The sequence below is a fragment of the Apteryx mantelli genome, chromosome 9 (genome assembly GCF_036417845.1).
Source record: "Apteryx mantelli isolate bAptMan1 chromosome 9, bAptMan1.hap1, whole genome shotgun sequence".
Lineage (NCBI taxonomy): Eukaryota > Metazoa > Chordata > Aves > Apterygiformes > Apterygidae > Apteryx > Apteryx mantelli.
In genome coordinates, this window is record NC_089986.1 from 24,922,609 (window position 1) to 24,948,169 (window position 25,561).

General features: G+C 35.0%; 1 protein-coding gene across 1 annotated transcript in view; it reads left to right on the plus strand.

Annotated features, from left to right (window-relative positions):
* PIK3CB (phosphatidylinositol-4,5-bisphosphate 3-kinase catalytic subunit beta) overlaps window positions 1-25,561 on the plus strand; it is an 88,545-nt gene that overhangs the window by 44,526 nt on the left and 18,458 nt on the right. The window contains exons 5-15 of the mRNA XM_067301938.1: window positions 243-466; window positions 3,957-4,139; window positions 4,404-4,574; window positions 5,224-5,301; window positions 9,108-9,359; window positions 9,922-10,018; window positions 10,918-11,048; window positions 15,795-15,848; window positions 18,069-18,257; window positions 23,588-23,709; window positions 24,788-24,931. Coding sequence (XP_067158039.1) covers window positions 243-466; window positions 3,957-4,139; window positions 4,404-4,574; window positions 5,224-5,301; window positions 9,108-9,359; window positions 9,922-10,018; window positions 10,918-11,048; window positions 15,795-15,848; window positions 18,069-18,257; window positions 23,588-23,709; window positions 24,788-24,931 — 1,645 coding nt within the window. The remainder of the gene's footprint in view (window positions 1-242; window positions 467-3,956; window positions 4,140-4,403; window positions 4,575-5,223; window positions 5,302-9,107; window positions 9,360-9,921; window positions 10,019-10,917; window positions 11,049-15,794; window positions 15,849-18,068; window positions 18,258-23,587; window positions 23,710-24,787; window positions 24,932-25,561) is intronic.

Here is a 25,561-nt window from a genome sequence, read left to right on the forward strand (position 1 = left end):
GAAGACTTGAGCTTTCTCAGTCTCTTGAAATCAGGGTGAGGTTGGCTTTTCCATTTAATGTTTCCTAAGAGAGACATTGGTTTTTGCTATTTGCTAAACTCACTTTTGACCACTTGTTTTAGATGGGATGATTCATGAAGAAAATCACTCGAGCAGCTTCAAGATAATAAAGGTGTGACTGGTATGGAATAGATAGGCAGTATTTGTGCAGTTAGGTATTCTTTTTGATTGAATTTTCGTAGGTCTCCATGAGTTTGATGCCTTACAAGACCCTGAAGTGAATGACTTCCGAGCTAAAATGCGAAGAATCAGTGAGGAGAGGATTCAGTCGCTTGTTGGTCTCTCTTGGATGGACTGGTTAAAGCACACTTACCCACCAGAACAGGAGCCTGTTATCCAAGAGAGCTTCCAAGATAAGCTCTATAGTGGAAATCTTGTAGTTGCCGTTCATTTCGATAACTGCCAGGTAGGAATGATTGTCATGTTTGACCAGTTGTACTGTTCTTGATTCTGGTGTGAGTTAGCATGTGATGGATCAAAGATGTGAATGAAATAGAGCATTAATGTTATGATACTTGTTTCTAAAATGCAGATTCTTTTACCAGGGTCCTTGACTTTTGAAAGGAAGTGAGGAAGAGTAGTTCGCAGTAGTGAACTGAACTTCTAAAGTCAAATTACATTAACTGATGAAGGGCAATGCTAATCCACTGTATAATGCAGTATATAATGTGACAATAACCATATAGTTTGTATATGTATGTTGTTCTGTACTAATGGGAATGTAGCAAGAGCAGTGTAACTGGAGCAGAAAAATTTTACCATTATAGTTTATATGTTTTATCTTAACTGTACAACGTATTTTCTGTATTAGTTCTTGTTCATTTAAGTGTAAAATGTAATTCAAAGTTGGCAGAATTTTTTTGGGCCAATTTTTGTTGCATTACTTCACTAGGGATTGGGAGACAGTGTATTCAACACACTACTTGTGTGTGATTCATTGCTGAAAATTCCTGGGGTTAATCTGATAATATTTAGGTTGAGAAATATGTTAAAAAAAAGGAGTTACTATTCCCTAAACTGGACATACATATAGACAAACAAAATATTGGCTGAGACTTAAAATTACCCTAATAGTTCAGCAAACAAACCCCATAGCTTATTTTTAAAGGAAAAAGGAAACTTCAATTTCCACCTAGAATAACAGTTTTATTTTATTTTTCTGATGATGAAGTTGCTATGATTCTGCTCGAGTCCAGCATTCCTCATGCCCCTGTTTACACTGTAGTCTTTTTTAATAACAGCGAGGAATCAGAATGGGAAAACTTAGAATCTCAGAAGCATGTAATGTATCTGACTATATTTGGTATGTGTTTTGACCCAGTTGTTAGATATTGATGATTCAACCAATTTTATTTACAAAGCTATAGTATTACAGATAGCATCTTTATTAACTGAAGAAAAATCCAAAGTAGTAAAAACATGTCTGACTCTGGAAATGCTAAATGAAGGGGTGAATATTAAACTTGGTAGCCAGCAACACTAGCTGAAGTTGGATGCGTGGATGGTTGGTTGGAAGCACCTTATTCCATCTCCAGCTTAGTAAGGACTTGTAATTGTCCAGGGGGAATGAGAGGTGAGTTCAAATATCTGAGTTTTGGTCTGCTCTTGATTTAAAGTACTACAGTCACGTGCATTTGAAAACGGCACAAAAGCAGCACAAAAGTTCTTGCTGGTGCAGAATGTGTTTGCCTGCCACCTTAATAGTTTGGACGGCTGACACTTGAAATGCCTCAGATGCTTCTGCTGCCTGTTCTGACCTTCAAAGCTATGAGCAGTTCAAATCTGAGCTGTTTTAATGCAAGAACTCTGCTCCAGACTTTGCTACTTGCACTTAGTACTAAATATCGTAACAGGAGAACTAAAGAAAAGTATGGGGACTGCTGTGTCCTTTCAGTAGGAATGCTGTACAAGACAGAGAGGAGAAGATTAAAATACTTGTTGCCTAGAATATATGGGTGAGCTGTCAAAGCTCCCTCACGGGCTCTGTGAGCAAGAGAATGAAACTGGTGCCTGCTGCTGTGCCGTACAGCTGAGGGCCTGCAATGAGGGGGGAAAAAGCGGCTGTCGTAGTGCCAGCTTTCTGGGAAGAAAGAGTGGCATTCCCTGACTTCCTCAGTATCAGTTATGATAGGAAAAGAAAGCCTTCAGAGTTTGGCAGCATTTTGAAAGGAAGAAGCTGTTGTGAGCCATGCGGTTTTGAAACTGAGAAAATATTGAATTAATTTTGCCTGAATTTATGATTATGCTTTTCCATTTGGACAGCTTGGCTTCTTACCAATAAGCTTTTATATAAATAAAGCACAAGACAAAAGAATGCGAGCAAGACCACATTTTCTGTTTCTAAATAATTGCTTTTAGAATTCTTACATGTTCAGCAGTGTGTGAATGTTTAAATTAAAAAAAAAACAACAAAAAACAGACCCTCTGAATGAACCTTTGCAAATAAATGTATGTAGAACATAATGTGGTAGATTAGGGGAGATAAAAGATTTAACAGAAGGTTTTTTTTTTTTTTACTTTTGGAATTCTAAATTAATTTAAACCTTTATTTGCTAATTAAAAAAAAAGTAACTTATCTTTAACTGTTTAGAACAGAATCAAAACTAGAGCAACTATGGAAATATGTAAACAGTTTCTAAAAGATCTGGCTATTTTCTTTGAAAAATGTTTTATTCAGAATGCTACTAGTACTGGCTGCTACCCCTCTTCTCTCCAATTCTCCAAATAAGATAGTGTAAGAAAGAAAAAAAAAAATTAACACATTTAATACTGCTAAACACCATGAAATACGTACATGTTTTGTTGTCTCCTCCATTTGCATTGTAAAATGCAAAGTTCTAGTACAGTATCCTGAAGCTCAGAGTTCAGGGAGACTCTCTTAATAGCTGCTGAATCAATTGCCTTTTTAACTAATTGCGCCCAATCCAGTGAATATGGATTTATGTGCTTAAATCTGTGCTTTGAGGACTTCATTAAACACATATATGAGCACATGCAAATTGGACCTTGAATTATTCCTTGATACATTCAACACTATGGACAGTGGTTTATGGTAAGATGATAACAAATGAATCTTTGATTTTATGCACATGAAACGAGTCTTGGCAGCTTAACTTAAAGTTGAAAGAATCGCAAATCAAAAACCAGACTGGTTCAAATATGGAAAAATTAAATAAACATCAATTTCATTTTATTAGAAACTCCCCAAATATGCTACTCTATGTATTCTGTTTCAGTGAAATTCTGAAAATAATACAAAAATATTCAAATATATTCAAAAGCCATCTAGATAGGGTCCTGGGCAACCTGCTGTAGGTGACCCTGGTTGAGCAGGGGAGTTGGACTAGATCTCCAGAGCTCCCTTCCAACCTCAACTGTTCTGTGATTCTGTGGAATATCTGAAATGAAGTTTGCTTAGATTTGCTTTACTTGAATTTGGATAAAGTTCTGTGTTCTTACAAGTATAAGCAATATAAAAGCTTAGGGGTTGACCATTTTGCAGCTTTTGGATGACTACTGCTCCATTTGCATTGACAATGTGTAGATTAACTGTAAGTGTCGGAACAAGACTTTTTAATACAATAACATATTTCTACCTGAGTGGCAAAACTGAATGCTCAGATTTGAAGAGATACGTATAAGAACATTCAGATGAAGATAGCTTAAAGTTGCATAATTGTGTGATAGTTAAGTATTTCCTAGAAACTCTTGTTTTTGAGGTTCATCCAAATATATTAGAAACAGTTTTTCAAAAGAATCTGAATTATTTAACTTCTAATTTATGTAGATATTTTGGCAGACTTGAAAGATTGTATTCATTGTGCATGCTATAATTTAAGCCTTGTATATCTGATATGAAAAATGGATATTCAGTATTCCTGTTTGTGTTTTGTTAGGATGTATTTAGTTTTCAGGTGTCTCCTAACATGAATCCCATCAAGCTGAATGAACTGGCAATCCGAAAACGTTTGACTATCCATGGAAAAGAAGATGAGGAAGTTGATCCTGCTGACTATGTGTTGCAAGTTAGTGGGAGGCTAGAATATGTTTTTGGTGACCACCCGTTAATTCAATTTCAGGTACATAAACTCTTTAGAACTTACTGTAACAGTTACACTCTGGGGCCTTGGCCACAGTCTCTTCTTGCTCCGTGTGCCATTGGGAGGCGATCCTGCTGAGCAGTACTATGCTTCCTCCTCATGTCTGCACACTGCTTCCCTGTGTATTCAATTATAAAATATAACATATATCCCAATTCCTTTGTATACCTGTAATATATTATTGATTCTTTGCTATAGGAATGTTCAGTTAGTTTATAACAACTATTTTCCACGTGTTTTTAGTACATCCGCAATTGTGTGATGAACAGGACTCTTCCTCAACTGACTCTCGTCGAGTGTTGCACCATAAAGAAAATGTGTGAGCAGGAGATGATTGCCATAGAAGCTGCCATAAACCGAAAATCGTCCAACCTTCCTCTTCCTCTGCCACCAAAAAAAACAAGAACAACAACTGTGAGTTCGTCTGGAGAATATTTAACGCTCAGAGGGAACAGTGACTTGTTCAACATAAACTACCAATGCCTGAATGTCTGCTACTACTTCTCTTTTCCAGTGTAGGCCTCCCGGGTCTGCTCAGGGCTCGCTGTTGCTTGCTTGAAGGATTGCATGGGAAATAGGATGATGGCAACTCTTGCCATCGTATCCGTCTAACTTTTCTTTTAATATGGTGGTACATCCTTTGTTGTTAAACTTGTCATGTCCTTGTAACACTGTTATAATTTGCATAACTTCATTCTTAGAAATGTGGACAGTCTATGAAACAGTTTTTGTTTTAAACAGCGGGTATATATTCAGAATGAATAATACATTTGAGGGGTTATATTTAATTGTCAGCAGATATTACTCAATGTATCTTCTTATTTTGTCTCAGTATTTTCAGATGGTTATTTTTTCCTAACCCCTTTCCATTTAGGGCACCTAGTGTGCTCTAGTAGTTATGATAACCAAATTTTTTTTTTTTAAGATCTCTTATTCATTTTTAAAATTATACTTTTTTTTAGTTTGTATTGATGACTTTCACTAAGATGTTTAGCTTGTAAAATAGATCTCAGTATGCTACGTTGATTAAGAGAAAACTTGTATTTTTTGTTTCACTTCTCAGAATGTATGGGATATTTGCAACCCTTTCAAGATTATTCTGTTAAAGGGCTATAAACTAAATACAGAAGAAAACGCCAAAGTAAGTAATAGCGCCTAGTATCAGAAGACATTCTGTTCATTATCTGGTGATTTTCAGTGTTTATTGAACTCAAAATCCTACAGGTTTTAATTCAGCAAAAGAGTGTAGGCGTTTTCAGCTAGTCCCAGTTATATTGGTATATAGCTTATATGTCTGAAGTTGGGTATTATGTGTTATTAATAATCACAGACAGTATAATATATTTTATATATATAATTACAGACACTTATGTTCATATTTGCTAATATGGTACATGATTTTAGGAAGGTATCTGTAAGCACTAATATTGGTGTGAAATAAGCCTATTTGAACTGTCGTGCTATAAACATCTAAAACAAATGTGGATTAAATATAAAACTATTTTTGATGGAACATAAAGTGAAATATGACATTTATGTATAGTCCAAACTATATTCTGTGTGTCTAAGTATGGATTGCATGCTTCTATAGTCTGTCTTTTATTTTCTAAACATGCTGAACACAAAAAAAAAATATGCTATCACTTCCTGTAAAATGTACATGACTGGGCTTCTGTCTGTATTACAGACCACAAGTTGTTAACACATGGGAATTTATTGCACGATTACTTTTAAGACCTTACAAAGCCCTTGAAATAGAACAACATTCATTTCCTTTATTTTGTTTGGCAGACAATTAAGTAAATAGTCATGTAGATTAGAAAGAAATTCAAAATTAGCCATTGAGGTTTGCTGTTGTCATGCTAATGTAGTATTAGGGATACTACATTATTATAGCTAAAGGAATCATAGTTACAATTTTACTGCATGAGGCAATGACTGTGGAAATGGATGTGTGCCTTTCCTATGTCTAAACCATTGTTTAGCTAGTTGTATTATTATTTTAATTTGACATTCTGTAGAGTCTTGGAGCCCTTAAAGAAAGGGAGTGGGGGAAGAGGGTGGATAGCATACCTGTCAAGGGTTTTTTGTTTCTTTTTTTGTATGTACAAAAATTGAGCTATGATTAATTTCAGTATGCCTTTAGAGGAAAAAGAAAATCTGTTTATCTTGTGCTTGAGGAGGAACAACAAAATTTGGCTCTTCTTTAGTATTGGTCTTTGTGGAGACTATCTAAACAGTATTTAGTATTTTAAATGTATTTCTTGATTTCTTAATGTCTTAGAAACTGAAAGTCCTGTAGTTACCCCAAAATAAGGGTGTGTGAAGTAACCTTGCAAGCTTGTGCATGTTTCCCTGCATTGTCTCTTGAAAACATAGTTGTTTCCCCAGTCCTGATTCTGTTGAATTCACTGCTGTTGTTCTTTCAGTTTCACTGTGCTTTGGATCAAGCCAATATTCATCCCTTTTTGCTGAAACCACCGACAGATTCATAAATGCAGTGTTTGTAGTAAGAAGCGAAACGTCTGCCAGATTAATAGTGCTCTACTAATGTGTCGTCATTCTTGCTGATACTATTCAAGAATTTAGAAACTTAGAAACATGCAGTTTTCTGTGTACATCTGTTATTAAGTAGGAATGCAGAAGTGAGCCACTTCTTAGCATTGACCTGTAATGTGTTTAATTTTGGAGTCAATAGCTGCGGCTTCGCTTCTCACCCTTTTCCTTTCCTGTTCCTTGTTTTTGTAGTTCAGGCTAGCTGGTCTCATCAGTTTCTGGGTGCTTCAGGCAAAACAGAATTCCTGGGAATTATGTACACTGTTATTATTACAGGTGATTTCTGATGTCAGGATCAACAACTTTCCGTCCATGCATTTCTATATATAGTTTAAATCAAAAGTGTATTTTCCTGTTAAGCTGAAGAAACCAAAGATTTTTCTCTACTAGATGAGCTCAAATCTGTTCTGCCTGGAGATTTGGCTTTACATTCAGAAAAATAATCTCAGTTTCTGCTTAGTTGGCTGTTTCCTACAATTTCCTTCACTGTTAGGTATATTGAGTTAGAAGTATTTGTATATTGATATTTTGTATTTGTTCCTTCAGTTAGGAGATTATTAGTTGTATGTGATAATATAAGGAATTCAGAACTGAAAAATTTGGTAGGTAGCATAATTTAAACAAATATATTTTCGGATTGGCTATCAAAATGCAGTTTTCTCATCTATATACATTTTCAGATGTGAGGAGAATAACCTTCTTTATAATTCATAGTCACTTCTGCTATTGAATGACATTTGATCTACCAGCTAGTATTGCCTTTTACAAATAACCATTCCCTTTCAGAAAAACAAAAAACCAAACCATTCTTCTATTCCTCTTTCCCCGCAGCGCGCCCAAATTAACAGCATGGTGACAGAAAATGCATTACATTTTCCCTTCCTGACTTCATAGAGAAACTGAATGTTATTCGAGAGGAAACGTCAGGATTCTTTGTACAAGTCTCTAGAGAATTTATTTTATCTTATGCTCAACCATACTTTTTGAGATCATATTAATATGCATCTTAAATGAGTTGGAAGCATTTTGGATCTGACTTTATCAGTATCTTCCTGGGTTTGCTGCTCAGGAAAAATTAAGAAATGATCCAAAATCTGTGGAGAGCTTTTAAATCTTATTTTCCAGTGCTGTAGACTTAATGGTTTAAATGATTAAACTCCATCAGACAAAAAAAAAAAAAGAAAAGAAATCTTACCAATATTCAGAACAAACTGAATTTCAAGTTCAAATAAGTGTGGCTGACTTTTTTTTTTTTTTTTTTAGTGAGTGTAAAATATTTCGCCTCATATGGAACTGCTGTAAAAGGGAGTGGCATAATATTGTGGGAGAGATTCTTTCATGCTCATGTCTCTTACCAGAAGAAAAGAAATGACTGGAAACTTTACTAGGGAAACTTTAGAATTATAAAAGAATTTGTACGTTAGCAACATAATTAGCATTTGGACCTTCTTATGTTTACTGAAGTTATCACTGTTATTACCATGCTTTTAATTTGCTGCAGCCCAAGGACAGTTAAATATAAGTTAAAGTAGACTCTAGTATTTCTGTGTGTTTCTGAAATATTTTGGTGAGAATCTATAAGCTAAATTTTTTTTTTTTTTTTAATGGGGGAGAGGAGTGGAAGGAGAAGGGAGAAAGAGGATGAATAGGTAATTCAACCTTGAAATGAAAGACGTACTGGTTTGAGGTGTGAACCATCACTTCTGTTTTCTAGACAGACTTTATCTAAAGTTAGTACTGATTTAGATATGAATTATTTTCAGGAAGTACTCTGGAGGGAACAAGTCAAAAAGTCAGCTTTTTTTGACTAATGATGAATAAGGTGGATAACTCAGTACACCTATTTTGCTATGTTTTTCAGCATAAATAATTTCTACAGAAAGAATTTGCTATAGTATAGAAGAAAAAGATATTTATTTTAATTTATAATTACATTTTAATTTTAATAATTTATGATTTGTTTAAGTTATTGTTTAAAATTTTTTTAACCTATAATATTTAGACAGTTCTTATTTTTCACATTACCTCTTACTCATCATTATGTAAAAAAAGAAGCAGCTATTAAATAGTGTTAGCTGTTTTCCATTTTCATGCAGTAGATATAATATGCTATTTAATTTTAATGTGTACAAGTAATTTATTTTTCTATAACATGCTGGTCAGGAACATTAAGAGCAAAACAACCAAGAACTTGTTTTCAAAAATGATTTGGTTTGCTTTATTTTAAAAACTCAAATTTAGTGTTTGTTTTTAAGTTAAAAATATTGCTTAAAGGTATATATGTATATGTTCTGTAGAATTTTCTGTACAGAATTCTCTAGGTTCTGTGGGTGGATTTTGTGGCAATCTTTAAATTTTTTTTCCCCCCCCCCTCTCAATTCTTTATTGCAGGTTCATGTTAGGGCTGGTCTTTTCCATGGCACAGAGCTCCTTTGTAAGACTATTGTAAGCACAGAAATATCTGGCAGAAGTGACCATGTTTGGAATGAGATACTGGAGTTTGAAATAAATGTCTGCGATCTACCAAGAATGGCAAGGCTCTGCTTTGCAGTTTATGCTGTGATGGATAAGGTGAAAACTAAAAAGTCAACCAAGGCAATGAATCCTTCCAAATACCAGACCATTAGGAAAGCAGGAAAAGTGGTAATTATTTCATTTGTTTTTCTTGAGTGTACCTCTGAATTATATTGAGCTGAGTATTCAGAAGTCTTTCATGTCCTCATTTTAGTGTTCAAGAGTGAAAATTGAAAAAAATGGTATTTAAAAAGAATGCATGTATGAAGAGTCACATGCTCCAGTACAAAAAAACCCTTCTCATACTTTTCAGATGGTGAAAAAGGCTTGAAATTTTGCTAGTAAGCCAGTTGAAAATGACTATTTAAAGAACCGTATTTTAAAGGCTAGTTTTCTTCTGAGCTCTAGATATGGTAGGGTTTTTTAAAAATTAAAAAATGAACATCTAGGCTTTTATTCAGGGAAATGTATATTTTTAGTGTGCCACTGGCAGTGTGACGCTCTTAAAATTAAGTTCTGTTGTCTTTGGTGGGTCTTGAGCATGTACTGAAAGCTATGCATGTGCTTTTCTGAAAGACAGCACTGTTTTTTTAAAAAAAAAACTCTTAATTTTACTGATCTTGTAGTAGTTGCTACATTATAATGTTCACTGGAATTTAGTTTCCATTTAAAAAATTCTTTCCTTGAACAGCACTATCCTGTAGCCTGGGTAAATACCATGGTATTTGATTATAAAGGACAGTTGAAGAATGGAGAACTCATGCTGCACAGCTGGTCATCATTTCCTGGTAAAGTTTAACTTTTAAGACTTGGACTTGAATTACTCATGAGGCCAAAGAGTAATACAAGATAATGGAATATTTAATTGCAGCACATAAATTGTCTGTCATCTCTTTACTTGTGTTATGTGGGTAAATATACACAGTCTTAATCTTTTTCATAAAAGTCAAAAAGTGTTGTAAGGGAACCTGTTTGGCAATAGTGTTCTAAAAGCTTCATTCATTGTGGAAGGAAAATTGCATGAAAGCAGAGTATTGTCACCTGTGTTTTATGATGCAGTTTGGATTTTATTGCTTCTTTTGGGGTTGCCTATGCTATGACAAACAGATAAGCTGTATTACATTTAACAGTATCTGAGTCAGCAAAAACCATGGATTAGAATTCTTTTTTTTTTTTTTTTTTAAAAGGCTTCATTCACTTCAGATTCAGATTGCTTACTAAGACTGCCTGAAATCTAGATGTCATGCTTCATCCCTCCACAAGAAATACCATGTCAGCCTGGCTATAGTGCTGAATGAAATCTGGCTTAAAACTCCTTTTGTTTCATACTATTTGATATAGGGGTAATATATGCCGATTTACAGAAGCTTCACATCTCTTTGGGATTGAAGCTGCATTAAGGGCTTGGCTCAGTATAGGGATAACTTAGCTTCCCTTTATTTTATATTTCTTTTGGAAAGAGAAAATCACTTTCTCATTGGGTGATAATTCAACATTTCTGAGCATGTGAGGGAAGGATAGTTTATGCTAGAAATTCAGTGCGTTGTGGAGAAAGTGCTCTCTGTAGCAAAATATGCTTCTGTGCATTGCGTACAGGAAGCAATTTCTTATTGCATCATTGCCTTTCAGAGTTTTTTTACTTTTTGTAGATTCCTGTCCTATAATATTAATTGTTCTAATATTTTAGATGAACTTGAAGAAATGTTAAATCCAATGGGAACAGTCCAGACTAACCCTTACACTGAAAATGCAACAGCTTTGCACATTAGATTTCAAGAATATTCAAAACAACCTATTAATTACCCTCCCTTTGATAAGGTAAGGTATTACATAAAGAGCACTCATGAATGCTTATATGTAAATAGCTGATCATTCTTTCCTTGCAGCACTGCCTTTTCCACTGAATTCCCCGCTTCCTGCCTTCTAGCTAACATACTGCAGTTGTTTAAACTTGGGCTACATAACATTGTCAGTGCTCTGACTTCAGGCTCTTCAGATAATATTTTGAAGATGTATATATTTTAAATATTCTGTACATAGTCCCTTGAAGGTCAGAAGTATAATCAATTTCCAGTATTGGCGATCTCACAAAAAACGAAGCTTAGCTGCACTTCTGGAAATTTTCAATCTGTGCTTGCCTGTCTTTTACACAGATCTGTTATTTCTTTGAAAAAATAGATCTTACTCTATCTTTAGACCACTTCTTTTTTCTATGAGCTAAAAACCTTTTCAGGATAAATAGGCTCTTAAGGATGTACAAAAATGGATTCTCAAAGTCTGCTTTTGAATTAAATCACCTTAAGTTGCCCCACATGCTTCTACAGATACAAATAAGAATGTCTGTCTAGAGAGAAAGTGTATATTCAGAATACATGTGATAGTGTCTGTGATGTAAATGCTAATTGACAGATCTGTTCACAGACTGACAAATAAAGCGAAACCCAGGAAACAAGTAACAAAATGAGTGTTAAAACAGCCAGTTATTGATGTGTTAAAGATAAGATTTAACTCATACATAAATTAATCTAAATTTTGTTTGTAGGAAAGCTCATAACTGCTTAGAGCAAATACCATTTTCTCTGAGTAATTTGCACCTTTGGTGGGGAGATCAACATTCAAACTTAAAAGCTGTGTCATTTTGATCAAGGAGGAGTTTTTAAGGGTTAATTCATCAAAAATGAGATTGAAATCTGATAGTTAAGATAGTGGGGCTTTTTGGGGGGGGGGGAGGCGTTTCTCCCCTGTTAGTGTAGTACCTACACATGTTCTTGTAATAAAACATAGCATTAGAAATATCTCCAGAGCCAGAACAGTATTGACTAATTGCCGTCTTGGTTTTGGTTAACCAATTTAATCTTCATACCAGATGTATTTCAGTTAATTTTATTATTGGTTTATTTGTAATGTTTTGAGTTTTTTGCTCATTACTTTGCATGTATTTAAGTTCTAAAGAAAAATAAAAGCTGCTTTTCTCCTAAATATGGAAGCGTAATGGGAAGTACATCTTAACTAATCACGTTTGTTCTGGTTCTATTGCTCCTTTTAACTGTACCTGAGATATTAAGTTTTCAGTATGTTAAAATGTTGAGGGTTAATGTTTTGATAAAGCCAAGAGATATTACTGAGTAAGTTAGGTTATGTATTGACATTAAGGTGACATCTGAATGACGTTCTTCCCCATCCCTCATAACTTCCGTTTGGTTGCTGCCATTGTTTATTTGGTGACTTTGCCCCCTTCTTAAACTGTACTTCAGAAATCCTGCACATCAGATGAGGGAAATCATGGAAATCCCAGTGCATTTTTATAAGTAATTCCAGAGCTGGTAATGAAACATTCATTGAAAGCATTCAACTTTGAGAAAATACTAAAAAAAAAAAAAAAAAGGTACTTTTTAAGCAGCACTTAATTTTTTCCAGTAACTTTTGTACTTATAACTCCCTAGAGTTAAGAAAATGTTTTGCAATATCACTGGGAAAATTCAGAGCATAAAGATGTTTTGACTTGATAATTCATTCCATTTCTGGGGTAAGCTGAAATTTTTCCCTTGAAGAAAATAAGATAACCAATCTCAGAAAGATTGTCTTGATGAAGGTCCTGTTGAATCAGAAAGAGTAACGTTGCAGCTACTTGGTTTATATCAGCTAAGAATCTGGTTTGGGGCATGTTTTGGGTTTTTTTGTTGTTTTTTTTTTTGTTTTTTAAGATGAACTCTAGTGTATGGCTGGTTCTAACTTTAAGAGTTTTTACTTGTTTCTGCCAAGATGATAGTGAATCAGATGCCCAGTCTTTATTTTAAAAAACATGATGTGTAAAGTAGATGAATCTTTAGATCATTGCATGGATCCACTTGCAGTGATCAGTCAGATGTTTAAGGCTGACTGAGTAAAATTTCTGTGACAACTGATAAGAAAGCTGTTACCTAATGCGGGAGCCGTCTATTGGGCCGATTAATGATCGGTGCTGCTGACAGACCAACAAGGCTTGTAGTTCAGTTGAACAAAGTTGGACTTGCAGAAACTTCCAAAGTTTATTTGCAAACAGAATAACTCTAAAAAAGCACAAGGAGGCAAGTATCAAACTTAGAATTAGGACATTGGGGTTTTGTTTGTGCCTGTTTTCATGCCCAGTACGTAAACAGGCTTTGTTGCAAAGTAGCAGATGTTATGCAACATATTAATTTCATACAAAGAAAAAAATAAAACAGGCTAGTACCTTTTAAGGATTTTAACTGCTGGATATTTAGGCTCTAATTATTGTAGTCTTTTGTTTCTCATATTGCTTGAGTAAAGATGAAGTGACTGTGTTGCTGAATCTGGGGCTGGTGGTGTATTCCTGGGTGATGGGAGAGAGAGACCTCTGAGGAAAAGGAAATGCTGTAGTTATTTAGACTTTTTTTCTTGATTGGTATTTCATTTTATAAATTCTTCTTCAAAGCAGCACCATCTAACAGCTGTGGATATGTCTAGCTGGCCAGTTCAGCTGGCCTAATTAGCTTAGGCAGTGTGTCATTATAACACATCTCTTGCTTGCAGTAGTATGCAGGAGTATAGTTTGAGGAACTGTATTTACATCTGTACTTAACTAGCCATTATAATTTACTGCATGAACTGCTAAATATAAGTAAAATCTTCAAAAGGCCAAAAAAAAGGAGCAAGAGGATCACAGAAAACTCAATACTGAGACTTTGGGGAAATGTTGCTTTGCTGTTAGCAAAAGGAACAGTCTTTTTTTCATGAGGGTAACTATATTTTAACTGGTGCTGTGAGTTTGTTGGTGGAACATTAACATTACATGAGTTCTCACTGGAAGGTGATTGTTCATGCTGTTATACAAGAGAAGACGGTAGATACAGAGGAGTAACTGCACGCAATAACTGAAATCTTTCAGGAGATGTGAGAGCATGGTGTGAGAAAGGAGAAAGTTTTGTGGATTTGTACTGAACAAGAGGGCTGGAAGTGTGGGTCTGTGGATAGCAAATATGACTCATGGAAGCAACACTCCTGAGAACAGAGCAGCGGCAGAGATGAGCAAACAAAAGATAATTGAGAACTGAGGAATTGATTTGCAGTACTGGAAAATAATGCAATGAGAAACAGAAGATGGGGCTGTAGAGAAGAGTAGTTGGTCCACAAATGAAGAAGAAGAAAATGGAGGTAATCATGAACACTGGTATTCCTGAACTTGGAAGACCTATAGATTAGAAAAAGGACTGTGCTGGCTACACAGTGGGATGTAGTGAGAGGAATTGAAATCTTTGTATATAAATGCAAAGAGACTCTGGTAACCAAGTAGAGGAACATGAGCTATTGATGCAAGATATAGGTATGTATGATGGGAATTGTGACTGAAATGTGTGGTTGAAAGTATAAAATGGAAGTACTGGTGGTGAGATGGCACTGAATGTTAATGAAGCAGGTGACTGAAAAGAAATAACAAGGAAAAACTAAAGGAGAAAAAAACCCTGCATGGGTTAGTCATTTTGAGAAAGAAGGGAAAGGATCAGTCTACTGTGAAGAGTCAGAGGATGCATGAAGTCTTTGGAGTAGTATTAGACACAGAGGTACAGTACGTATATGATGGAAACTGTTGTTATATGAGACAAGCCTTTCCCAGAGATAAATTTGAGGGGAAGTCCTTTTAATGAAGCTGGAGCTTTGGTATTTCTGAATATGACAGCTGATGTATTTCAGATTTGAGTGAGTCTCTTTAAAAGACGTGGTCATAGAACATAATTTCAGATCGGCTGGTTGATAAATAAGCAGGGAGGATAGAAAAGGAGTTCTGAAAATTATCCATTCATTTTCAGAGGAGGGGATTTTAATAAATGCAACAACTAGCTAGGGATGTCACTGAGGAATTCAGGGAATTGGATATGGTTGAAGGCTGGATTTTCTTTAACTTGAAGATCCAAATATCTACATGGAATTTGGTTTTCTGAGTGAGGGAAATAAAATCGACTGAAATGGACTTCAGACTTAACTGGGCAGCTACCTCAAAAGGGATACCTGGAAAAAGCAGAAAACCTCCAAGGAATGAAAAAGAATACTGACCAGTGGTGGTCGGTGTCAGGGTGGTGGTCGGTGTTTGTTTTTAAGGTTGCCTCTTGGCAGGGAAGAAGTAAAAGGATAAAAATGAAAATCATTAAAAGGAAAGCTGAGTTGTCCTGTAAAACTTGCAGAGAATGATTTAAAAAATAAAAAAATAGCAAAGAGTTCATAAATTCCAATGTGTTTTTGTTTCTGCAGCTTACATGCTAGAGATGGAGACCCTCCTTCTCTTCACCCCCATCCCTTGTTTTAGGTCAGGTGGCTGCAGTGTATTGCTCTGGTTCTCAAATTGCTCGAGTGGATTGCTCTTATGTAATGCTTATTTGTGAATATCAGATTAACAGTTCTCTATAACACAGTATAAAGTCCATGTTATATCATTTTATACACAATAAGTGTTGTAATTCTCTAAAAGATAGCAAGAATTCCTTAACTGCCTCATTTCTATGATATTTATGCCTTCAGTGTAGTCAGATTTGAATTTAAATCTAATGTATTTACAAACATCTTTTGCAGATACTTGAAAAGGCAGCTGAGATTGCAAGAAGCAGTGACAATGCTGCAATGGCGGTAAGCAGCTGCTAAAAGCAATATCTTCAACATTAGCTGCTACTTATGTTCTGCATCAATCTAAGGAGAAATAAGTGTAATACTTGAGTAACTAAAATTCTGCTTGCTTTATGCTCTTTAATCCACTTTGGGGACTGCTTCAAAATTCAGATATATATCCACTTTCTGCATTATATTTTGGGCTTCCAGAAGGACTGTAGCTGTTTCTTTGTCAGAAAGCGCAATTGTTTTATGTATTCTGCATTACCTGCATTCAAACCTTGATGCTATTGGCTGCATATGCACTTACAGGGGATGGGATGGTGTGCTTGGATGTTTGGCCGAAGTGTACCAGGGCTGCCATGTGGTGTGTGTGCGCGAGTTCACTTCTGTATGTCAGAGGAAGAGAGAGGTGTTACTACGGTGTAGATATGGGACACAGCTTGGATTTCCATTAGCACTGGAACTGGAAAGCATTCCCAGGTTGCATAAAATATTTGCAGGGACAGCGCTCAATTTTATCAATTTTACAGTGATTTGCTTGATTGTCAGATGTTTCCAGATAAGTGCTTTCAAAAATGATCATTAGTCTCTAACGAGAAGTTTCTTAAATGTGATGATTATATGATCTTGAGGAAATGGATGGTTCTAACTTGAAGACAAATTTTGAAATGATCTGCAAAATCTGAAGTTGTTTTCTTCATATCGTATACTTAATGTTGAGGAAAATATTGTAAAAGTATACAGAAGATTGCAAATATAGCTTAAGATGGTGAAAACACAATAGGAGCAACAGTAATTGCATTATATATAAAAATAAAGCAGTTACTTGAAAAACATGTCAGTTATAAATAATAGTGGATGCTTAAAGTGCTCAGGAAGAGTGAAGACTCGCTACTACTTCTGTTATGAACAACTGAGTATACAAATAATTGGAATTCTTACCTAGCAGAATGTCAACTTAGTATTGTGACTTCTAATTTGAAAGTTTAGCATTCTCAGATACAAGAATCGCATTGTTTTTATGACTTTGTTTACTGTTTATTTTGATATAGAGTATGTACTTAGTTTACTAAACAACTATTTCAGTTCAACTAGCTGTTTTAAGTCTCTTCTGTCTTAAACAATTTTTACATGAGATTTTTGCATGATAATTTTTACTTAAAAGATTTCAGCATAGATAGTGCATGGCTCAGGCACTCCTTCTTCCTGGAGGGAGCTAATGCATGCAGCAGTTGGATTATTTTGTCAGCTGGGAAACCTGTGCAGTATTTTATTTTAATGAGCTGTGTGTTGCTGCTATCAGTCCTAACTGACTTGAGCTACCATTTCTCATGAACTTTCCTTCCCACCCCCGCAAAAAAAAACCATAAAGATCTTTGGTCTACCTCTTAAAAATTATTTAGAAACTTTCTTGGCCTTTGTGAAGATAAAGGGGGCTTTGATATTTAAAGATTGCCGTATAGCTTCCAAAATATATATTGAAACTAACTTATTTGGTGCAACTACCACATCATTATCCAGAAGGAGCAGTTTCTGTTATGTTTCAATGCTTTTTGGAATTCTAATGTTGATATCTTTAATTATATATCCTTCCTCGTAGCTTGCGTAAGGGTACGACTGGAGGCAAAAGGCGGCACCTAAGTCACTGTGATCCTTAAAATGAAGATTCATTCATGTAATCTGATTTATAGAATCAGTACTAGTGTTAATGTTTCAGAGAGGAAATGGGCCAAAATAATGTCTGGAAAAGACAAGTCTGGAATTGAAGACAAAAAATGTGTTCATACATGTCGCAAATATACTTCCATTTGGTTATTGCTGGAAGAGTATCTTTTGGCATTTGATTTAAAAACAAAAAACAAAAAAACACTTAATATATCTGTATAGCTATAAAATTTGCTCATTTGAAAACCAAAAGGAAAAAGTATATGCATCCTAAGGAAGTTCTTCATGTTAAGTTGGAAAATAGAAATATCGCCATCTAGTGGCATAAACTCTAAAGTTTAGCTATTTTTTCAGAAACTTCTGTACACTGAATTTTGAATCTGACTGTATTAGTTGCATTTGTTAGAACTGGCTCCAGAAATCTGAGATATGACAGAAGGGCGTAATAGGCATTGCCCTGTGTTCCATGAGTTTTGTCTGATGTTTTTCCTGGTATAGAATTTACAGTGTTTGAGGTAAAATATTAGAATCTTACCAAATGTATCAAAATGTTACACGTTTCTCATTTTCTAGGGTCGAGGTGGTAAGAAGTTTTATGTTGTGCTGAAAGAAATAATGGAAAGAGATCCCTTATCTCAACTTTGCGAAAATGAAATGGATCTTATTTGGACTTTGCGATATGACTGTCGTGAAAATTTTCCACAATCATTGCCAAAACTGCTGCTCTCTTTAAAGTGGAACAAACTTGAAGATGTTGCTCAGGTAAGGGAAATGATAGAGTGGGAGAAAAATGCTGTAGCCAAGCATGAGTAAATTGGGAGGAGGGCTGTGTAATCTGTTTTTTGTTTTTGTTTTTTTTGTTTCCCACCCAAGCATAGAAATTTTGAAATAGTGCAATAAATTTTGGTTTATAAAAATAAGATTGTACAACTTCTTTAGTTTGGACACATAAGCAAGAGCTTACTGCTTTAAAAAATAAAAATAAAAAAAATCCCCAAATACATTTCAGAAATCCTCTGAACGATGAGAAAAGCATGCAAAGTACTCGTACAGGCTGATTTGGAAATCCTCTGAATTGGAAAGACGGCAAGTACAAGTACCAGTCCAGGGCTACAGCAAGGTTATAGCACTGTTGCAAGGGTCTGGTAAAGTTCTCTCAACAGCTCTGGCTCCTCTGCCCAGGTTGTAACTTAGGCTTTGACTTTACCAAAACTTAATCTTGTGCTCAACTTCGATCTTACATGCAAGGAATTTTTAGTTGCTGATCATCAAGATCTGAAATAAAGCTTTTTATTCAAAATTTTAAACTGCTCGAAGGCCATGAAAATCCCAGTCTTGGACTGGGTAATTAAACCTCATTGAAGCAGCCGATTTTGCAAAAAGCTACAGTGCACACTAGTGGGACAAAGTACCTTGCTCTCCTCAGGGAGGCAGTCTGACCAAATAGGTTCCCTTTGAAGTGCCTGTGTAAGTAATTAAGGACTTAAAGATTTGTGTTAATTGTGATACAAGGTTACATTTACAGTAAAGCTATCATTGGTTTGCTACATAGCTCTGCAAAGTTATTTCATTATACTGTACAGAGTTTGGCGTGTCTGTGTTTTTGCCTCATTGACCCAAATAGAATCCAAATCTTGTAATGCTTTTTGGGAATAGGTGGAGACTTGATGTATGAAAAATATATGAAGTTTATGTGAGGCTGTTCCTGCTTGATAGACTGACTTAAAAGTCTCAAATTAACAGATTCCTATATTTGTATTGGAACTTTAGTCTGACTGTGTACACAGCAAGTTGAGCAAAGCTATAAAAATCTGGATGGTATTAACACACACAGTACTGACTGTAACGGTGAATCCAGGCACTGTGGTTCGTCTGCTTACTCTTGACACAACTGCACATTTGAATGACACAAGTTCGTGCAGATTCTTACACCAAGATAGTATTTGTTTTCTTGTGTGAAAGTGATTTGGACATTTTTATAATAATTTCTTACACTAATTATTTGAAAGGAAAGTTATTTTTTAAAGTAGGAGCTAAAAAGCAATTACTATGAAAGGTTAAGGTTCATAGTATAAATCTGTGTTCTTGATTAGTATTCTGACCTTTGCCTCTTACAAGCTAGCTGTCTTTGGAAGAAAAGGAAACTGTTCCATGAAAACTCCAACTTCCATCTGTTCATCGTATGATCTTTGTGACTGTCCAGTCAGACAGAATCATAGTATGCCTCCAGGATAGAGACTACTTTCTACTAAATCCTTCCCACCAGTTAGATACTCTGAGAAGTTACAAAATGATGGGAATTTCATCCTAGCTCAGTGTCTGTGCAATGAGCACTACACTAACGAAAGGCAGCACCCACACGTTTCTCACTCGCTTGTGTTTTTCATATGCAAGAATTCTCTTGTTCTTCATTAATTCCAATATGTGCTTCTGAATTGATTGTTTATTATTAAAAGTTATCCAGAAATATGAATTGTAAAAATATGAGCAGGTATTTGTTTACTTGTTAAAAAATGTAAAAGGTATATTGATCAGTTACTGGGACCTTTGAGGTTTGGCCTTTGGTACTAAGGTTTTGAAAAGTGATTTGAAGTATAGATATTCTTTTACAGCTCAAAAGGTGCTTTAAATTTGGGAATATAGAAATACAGATAAAATGGCATAAAGGATTTTATTAAATTAGTGGCTGAAAATAGATAGTCATCTTGCTTATTATTGTGTACTCTCTGGAAGGTATGTTGTATTCCTGTTTGCTTATGTCAAGACAGTAGTGTGGTGTATTTGAGTATGATTTTTGGCAGCAGTGATAGTATATCTGAATTCTGAAACACTCCAGATAATTCTGTAGCACTTCGACATTTAAGTACTTCCACTAACTTACTTTCCCTGGTGAGGGAAGACAGCAATTTTTTTTTATGGATTCCGAAATCAGTGGGACTCGTATTTTATCCCTTGTTATTATTACATATGTTGAATACTAGCTATATATTGTAATACTTGCACTAATATAACAACATATGTGCCTTGGTACTAGAAGTGTTGGAAAAGCCTATTGTTCACAACAAGTATTTCAGTGAAAACCTGATACTTAGGGCAAAAAGTTTTAAAAAGAGCTGTTGTCAAGAAAAATGAAGAAAAATGAACTACGTTTCTGTTTCTGTTATTACATCTCAAAAGTAATTTTTTTGGGGGGGAGGAGGAAATATTTGATGGTAAAACATCTTTAATCTATTACTTCAGTGGTCCATAAAGTTATGTACAATGGATCAAAGCAGCTTTCTTGTATTAATTACCACATATATTTCATACAATCTCTTACTGTATTGCAATGTTATAATGGAAAAGTTGCACTGGATGAATTCCCTATGTGTTTACCCTTATTCTTTTCACTCAGCCCAGTGGTAGGATGGCAGAACCTGTTGGCAGAGTACGTAAACAATATTTATTCTCAAAACAGAAACTAAACCTTAAAAAAAAAAACAACCAACTTTTGGTGAGGTGGCACCATCATTAACTAGATCTAGAGAAAGTACAGCTGCTCAGAGTTGACTTTTGAAATGTTTGAAATAACTGGAATAAAAATCCTGATCTATGCTTAACTGTATTTTATTCTATGTTATAGTAAACTTGTCTTGTTAGGGAAGAAATCATGGCTTTTGGTTGTGTGTGGTGTGGCTTTTTTTTGTTTTTGTTCGGTTTTGTTTGGTTGTTTTTTTCTGACAGAAAATAAATTGATAGACTAAGGCCAATTAGACTTCAGCTTTCTTTAAATCTCTAGCTCATTGCCGAGAATTGAATTTGTGAGGAGCTGCAGACTGTAAGGAGAACGATGCAGTAATTCATGTATATACGGTTTTAACATGTCCGTTAGGCAGATAACTTTTAAAACCTGAAACGCATATTAGTGGATATTTTGAAATGTAAAATTTCTTTATAAACTAGATGTACTTGGGAGCTCTTCAGAGCTGTCCCTCTGTTGTCTAAGCAGCTGAGGGCACTTTGATGTATGTTTCTTTAGTCCAGATGATTGCAGGAGTATATCTAATATCTAATATCCTTTGACCTGTGCATTTGAGCACTTTGCTGCCCACCTGGGATGTGAAGCTAGTTGGACTGCACTTCTCTCTTAATAAAAGCTCCAAGGAAGAATGTAAACAGAGCAGTATGTATTTGGGGGATTTTCTTGGCAGTTTCACAGGTCATATCACTTAACGTTTTCTCATTTTAATAACCTCTGAAATAATTTTAACAATTGAGGGCTGGTACAGTCAAAATGAGGTTTGTACCTTCTAATATGCTTCGCGATGAATGTTCTTACTGTAGACTGTGACTTTCAAAATTCATTGCCTAATTTGGGGCATGTCATGCCACTTTAACCGAGAACTGCAGTCTGAAAACATGAGTTAATTTTTATCATCCATCATTAACAGAATATTTCTGTACTTTTTTTTCTGCACCTGATTTCAAGTAGGTTGTCTAGGAGTCCTGATACATTTGTTTTGAAGTTTCTTATTCTGTCTCTGACAGGCATGGTTGCTGTTTGCATTTTCAGCATCTGTTTTATGGTATTGACTGTCAGGGGTTTTTTGTTTTTGGATTTTTAGTAGTAGTATTCATGATACTTAAGTGCTGATGGCTGTAGTGAGTACTTCTTGACATAAGGACTGGTGTCACTGATCCTTTCAGGCTATAAAAGGGCATCTATATTCAGAAACATCTTTAATTTTATTTTACATCTTTATGAATCTTGCCTGTGTTGCTGCAATAAGTATTTGCTCATGAAAACAGTTGCACTGTTTTTTTTCCCCCCTTCTGGAATTGTAGCATGGCCACTGGATTTGCGTTTTGATTGATTTGTACCTTTTTCTAGTCTTCTGAAGTTCACAAAACTGCACAGATTAACCAGTTCAGAATTTGGTCCCTATAGTGTTTAAATGGTGTTAGGAAACTGCATATTAAATGAAGGTTAATATTATGAACTCATACCTGTTTCTCATACTTGAACTGAAAATCCTAATTGTACTATGACATATAGCAGAAAATGGAGATTTTCACTGTGGATGTAAAAGGGCCACTAACTTGGGAGAAAACTAAGGTCATTTTAATCATTCAGATTTTATAATTTTCAATTTACTATGAAATATTTGTATTATCGAATTTGTAGGAAAGGAGATTTTTATCATGAATTATGACTAGTTGCTAAAGAGAGGAAAGATCTTATGCTGTTGATATTACATTTACACATTCAGACTTGTTTATTTCCACTATTAGTGTACTGCTTTCAGTCATATGACTATATGCATATTATTAAATATGCATGTATATTTATGTGTGTATGTGTGTGTACGTATACACACATGTATGTGTATATATATACATCTCCTTAGTGGGTAGCTTCATTAATAATTCAGTAAAAAAAAGTTTCTTGTGAGACTTCCACATATTTTTGTTCTTAGTAGTCTGAAATAAATACACTAGTGTTTCTTGTAGTTTTTTCCAGCACATCACTGTCTTGAGCATTAGGAATTTTTTTTTTACATATCTAACTTGACTCATCCTTTCTGCAATTTAATCCCATAACTATTCACAGTGCATGTGGGGAAAATGCTATACCAGTTAAGGTGGCTATATATTTTTGGTAAAGACTTCTCTAAACAAAAACCTTGCAATAATTTTTTTTGTGAAAAGCTTTTAACATTACCAAAATATTTATGTATATTATGTATATTATGTATATTTATGAAAGCTTTAACAAAACATTCTTTAAATTTTATTGAAACTGTTTATAAAACATATGCATCTGGGGTTACCTAATTTTTGTTTACTGTGCATCATGTCTATGTATGAAGAAACAGATTTTTCTGACTAAATGTAAACAAGACCTGTTGCCAAAAAATAATCTGGATAACTTTAAAGGGCAAGAAACTTCATCAGAAATGGGGCTGTTTGCCCACAATTATTTTTCTTTTTGTAATCAGGTCGGTCCATAATCTCCTTCTGTTAGTATGAATACTTTATCCAAAGGCAGCTATGCTTTCTGCTTTCAAAGTAGTTACTTTACATGTAACCTAATAGCCTTCTTTTTAAAACAGCTTCAGGCTCTTCTTCAGATATGGCCCAAGCTGCCGCCTAGAGAAGCCTTAGAATTGTTGGATTTCAATTACCCAGACCAGTATGTGAGAGAATATGCAGTGGGTTGTTTAAAGCAAATGAGGTGAGTATGTTGTATTAGTTCAAGAATTACTGGGGGGAAAACTTAATTCTGTTTGTCAACAGGAAAAAAAAAAAGACCCAAAGACAGACGATTTCAACAGGCTGCCTGCCACATACAGGTGCCCAAGTAAAGCATCCTTTCTAGATAAGCAAAATGGTAGCCAAATAAAACCGTGTTTTTCTGCTGTTCCATACTATTAAGAGGACACAACCAGTGTCCTTTTTCCCAAAGAGAGGATATGTGTTCTCATCTTTTTTGGACAAAGGGAAAGCAAGACAGTGTTAGAACTTTTTCATAATGAGGGGACAAAATATTAAGAGTCAAATACTATAAGGACTGCTATCCAGCCACCTCTCACTCACTGTCGGGTATTATCTGCATCATTTAATAGAAATGTAAGCTGTAACTTATGATTAAAAAAATGAGAACTATGGATTTGTTTGTTCTTCAGGGTAGCCTTTGCTATCTGCAGTTCTTACTTTATCATATATAATTTTGCTGTTCACTGTAACCTGAGGCAAGATTTGTTTAGCCTTATCATTTGCAGCATTACTGCTTATTTCCTGTCCTTGAATTCTAAATTTGCTGTGGTGAATAGTTTAATGATTAATTTTTTTTTAATGGTCAAGGCTAGATTTTTTGGAAAAAAAAATATTTTGACTTCTTTCGAATGTAAACAAGTAATTTAGCTGTTGGGCTAGCCTAATAATGTTGAATTGTTACATCTGGACTTAGTATTCTTAGTTCTGTCTCTGAAGCAAAGTTGTGTTCAACTGAGTATCAAAAATCAATTTCCAAATTCTTTAAAAAGTCTACTGAAGACAGCTGGTAAAAACCTCAGCCTAGAGGTGATACTTAAGATTCTTTCAGAGTCATAACTGACTGATTAATCAATCCACCTGGCAATTTTGCACTCAGTTGTGCATTATTTTTCTTTTCCATGTGACTGAAAGATTGGGACGCTTTTGCTATTGAAACTAGGTCTGTTATAGCTGGATTTGCAATGTGCCTGTGGATTTCTAGAATATCGTTAATCTAAGTCCTCTGTTGTTAACTGCTTTTATGTGCCTCATTCTAGTGATGAAGAGCTCTCTCAGTATCTTCTTCAACTTGTGCAAGTCCTGAAATATGAACCTTTTCTTGATTGTGCTCTCTCCAGATTTCTATTAGAGAGAGCACTCGCTAATAGGAGAATAGGGCAGATGTTGTTTTGGCATCTAAGGTAAGAACTTCTCCCTTCCCTCTTTCTAAACCTATCATGCCTTGTTGGAGTTGCAGTAGGCAGATCAAGAGATTTCTTTCAAATATGCTTTCTTGAGGATTTTTCTAAATGAGCTATTTTTGTCCATAAGAAATGACTGTAGTCCTCTTCCTTGTGTTTCTTTACCTTTGGCATTTATAGATCAAAGGAAGCCCATAATTAAAAATATATTATTGTATTTTGTCATCCATTGTTTGAAGAAAGCATTCCAAAGTGCATTCAGCCCTACCTAACTGATGAGTTAGGTTAGTATATAAATTTAATCTTTATGTTTTTGCTGTGCTTGCAGTGAAAATACAATATTTATACCTCACAACTGGGGGAAAAAATTATATTGAGAGACTAACAGAAAATCAGAGCAGTTCAGTGTGTAGCTTTTTCTTTTTGAGGACCAGTTCCATGAATGGCAGATACCTTGTGGCATGGGCTATAGCTTGATTCTGTATTCAAAATCCAACTTGCTTATTTTAATCTTTCTAAATTAAAAGAGCAAGTACTATACAAAAATGTGTTGGAGGATAACTAGCTTTGCTCTAATGTCTGGGGGGTTGTTTCAAGTTGTTCCTCCTCAGGGAAATTTTGTTTTTGCCC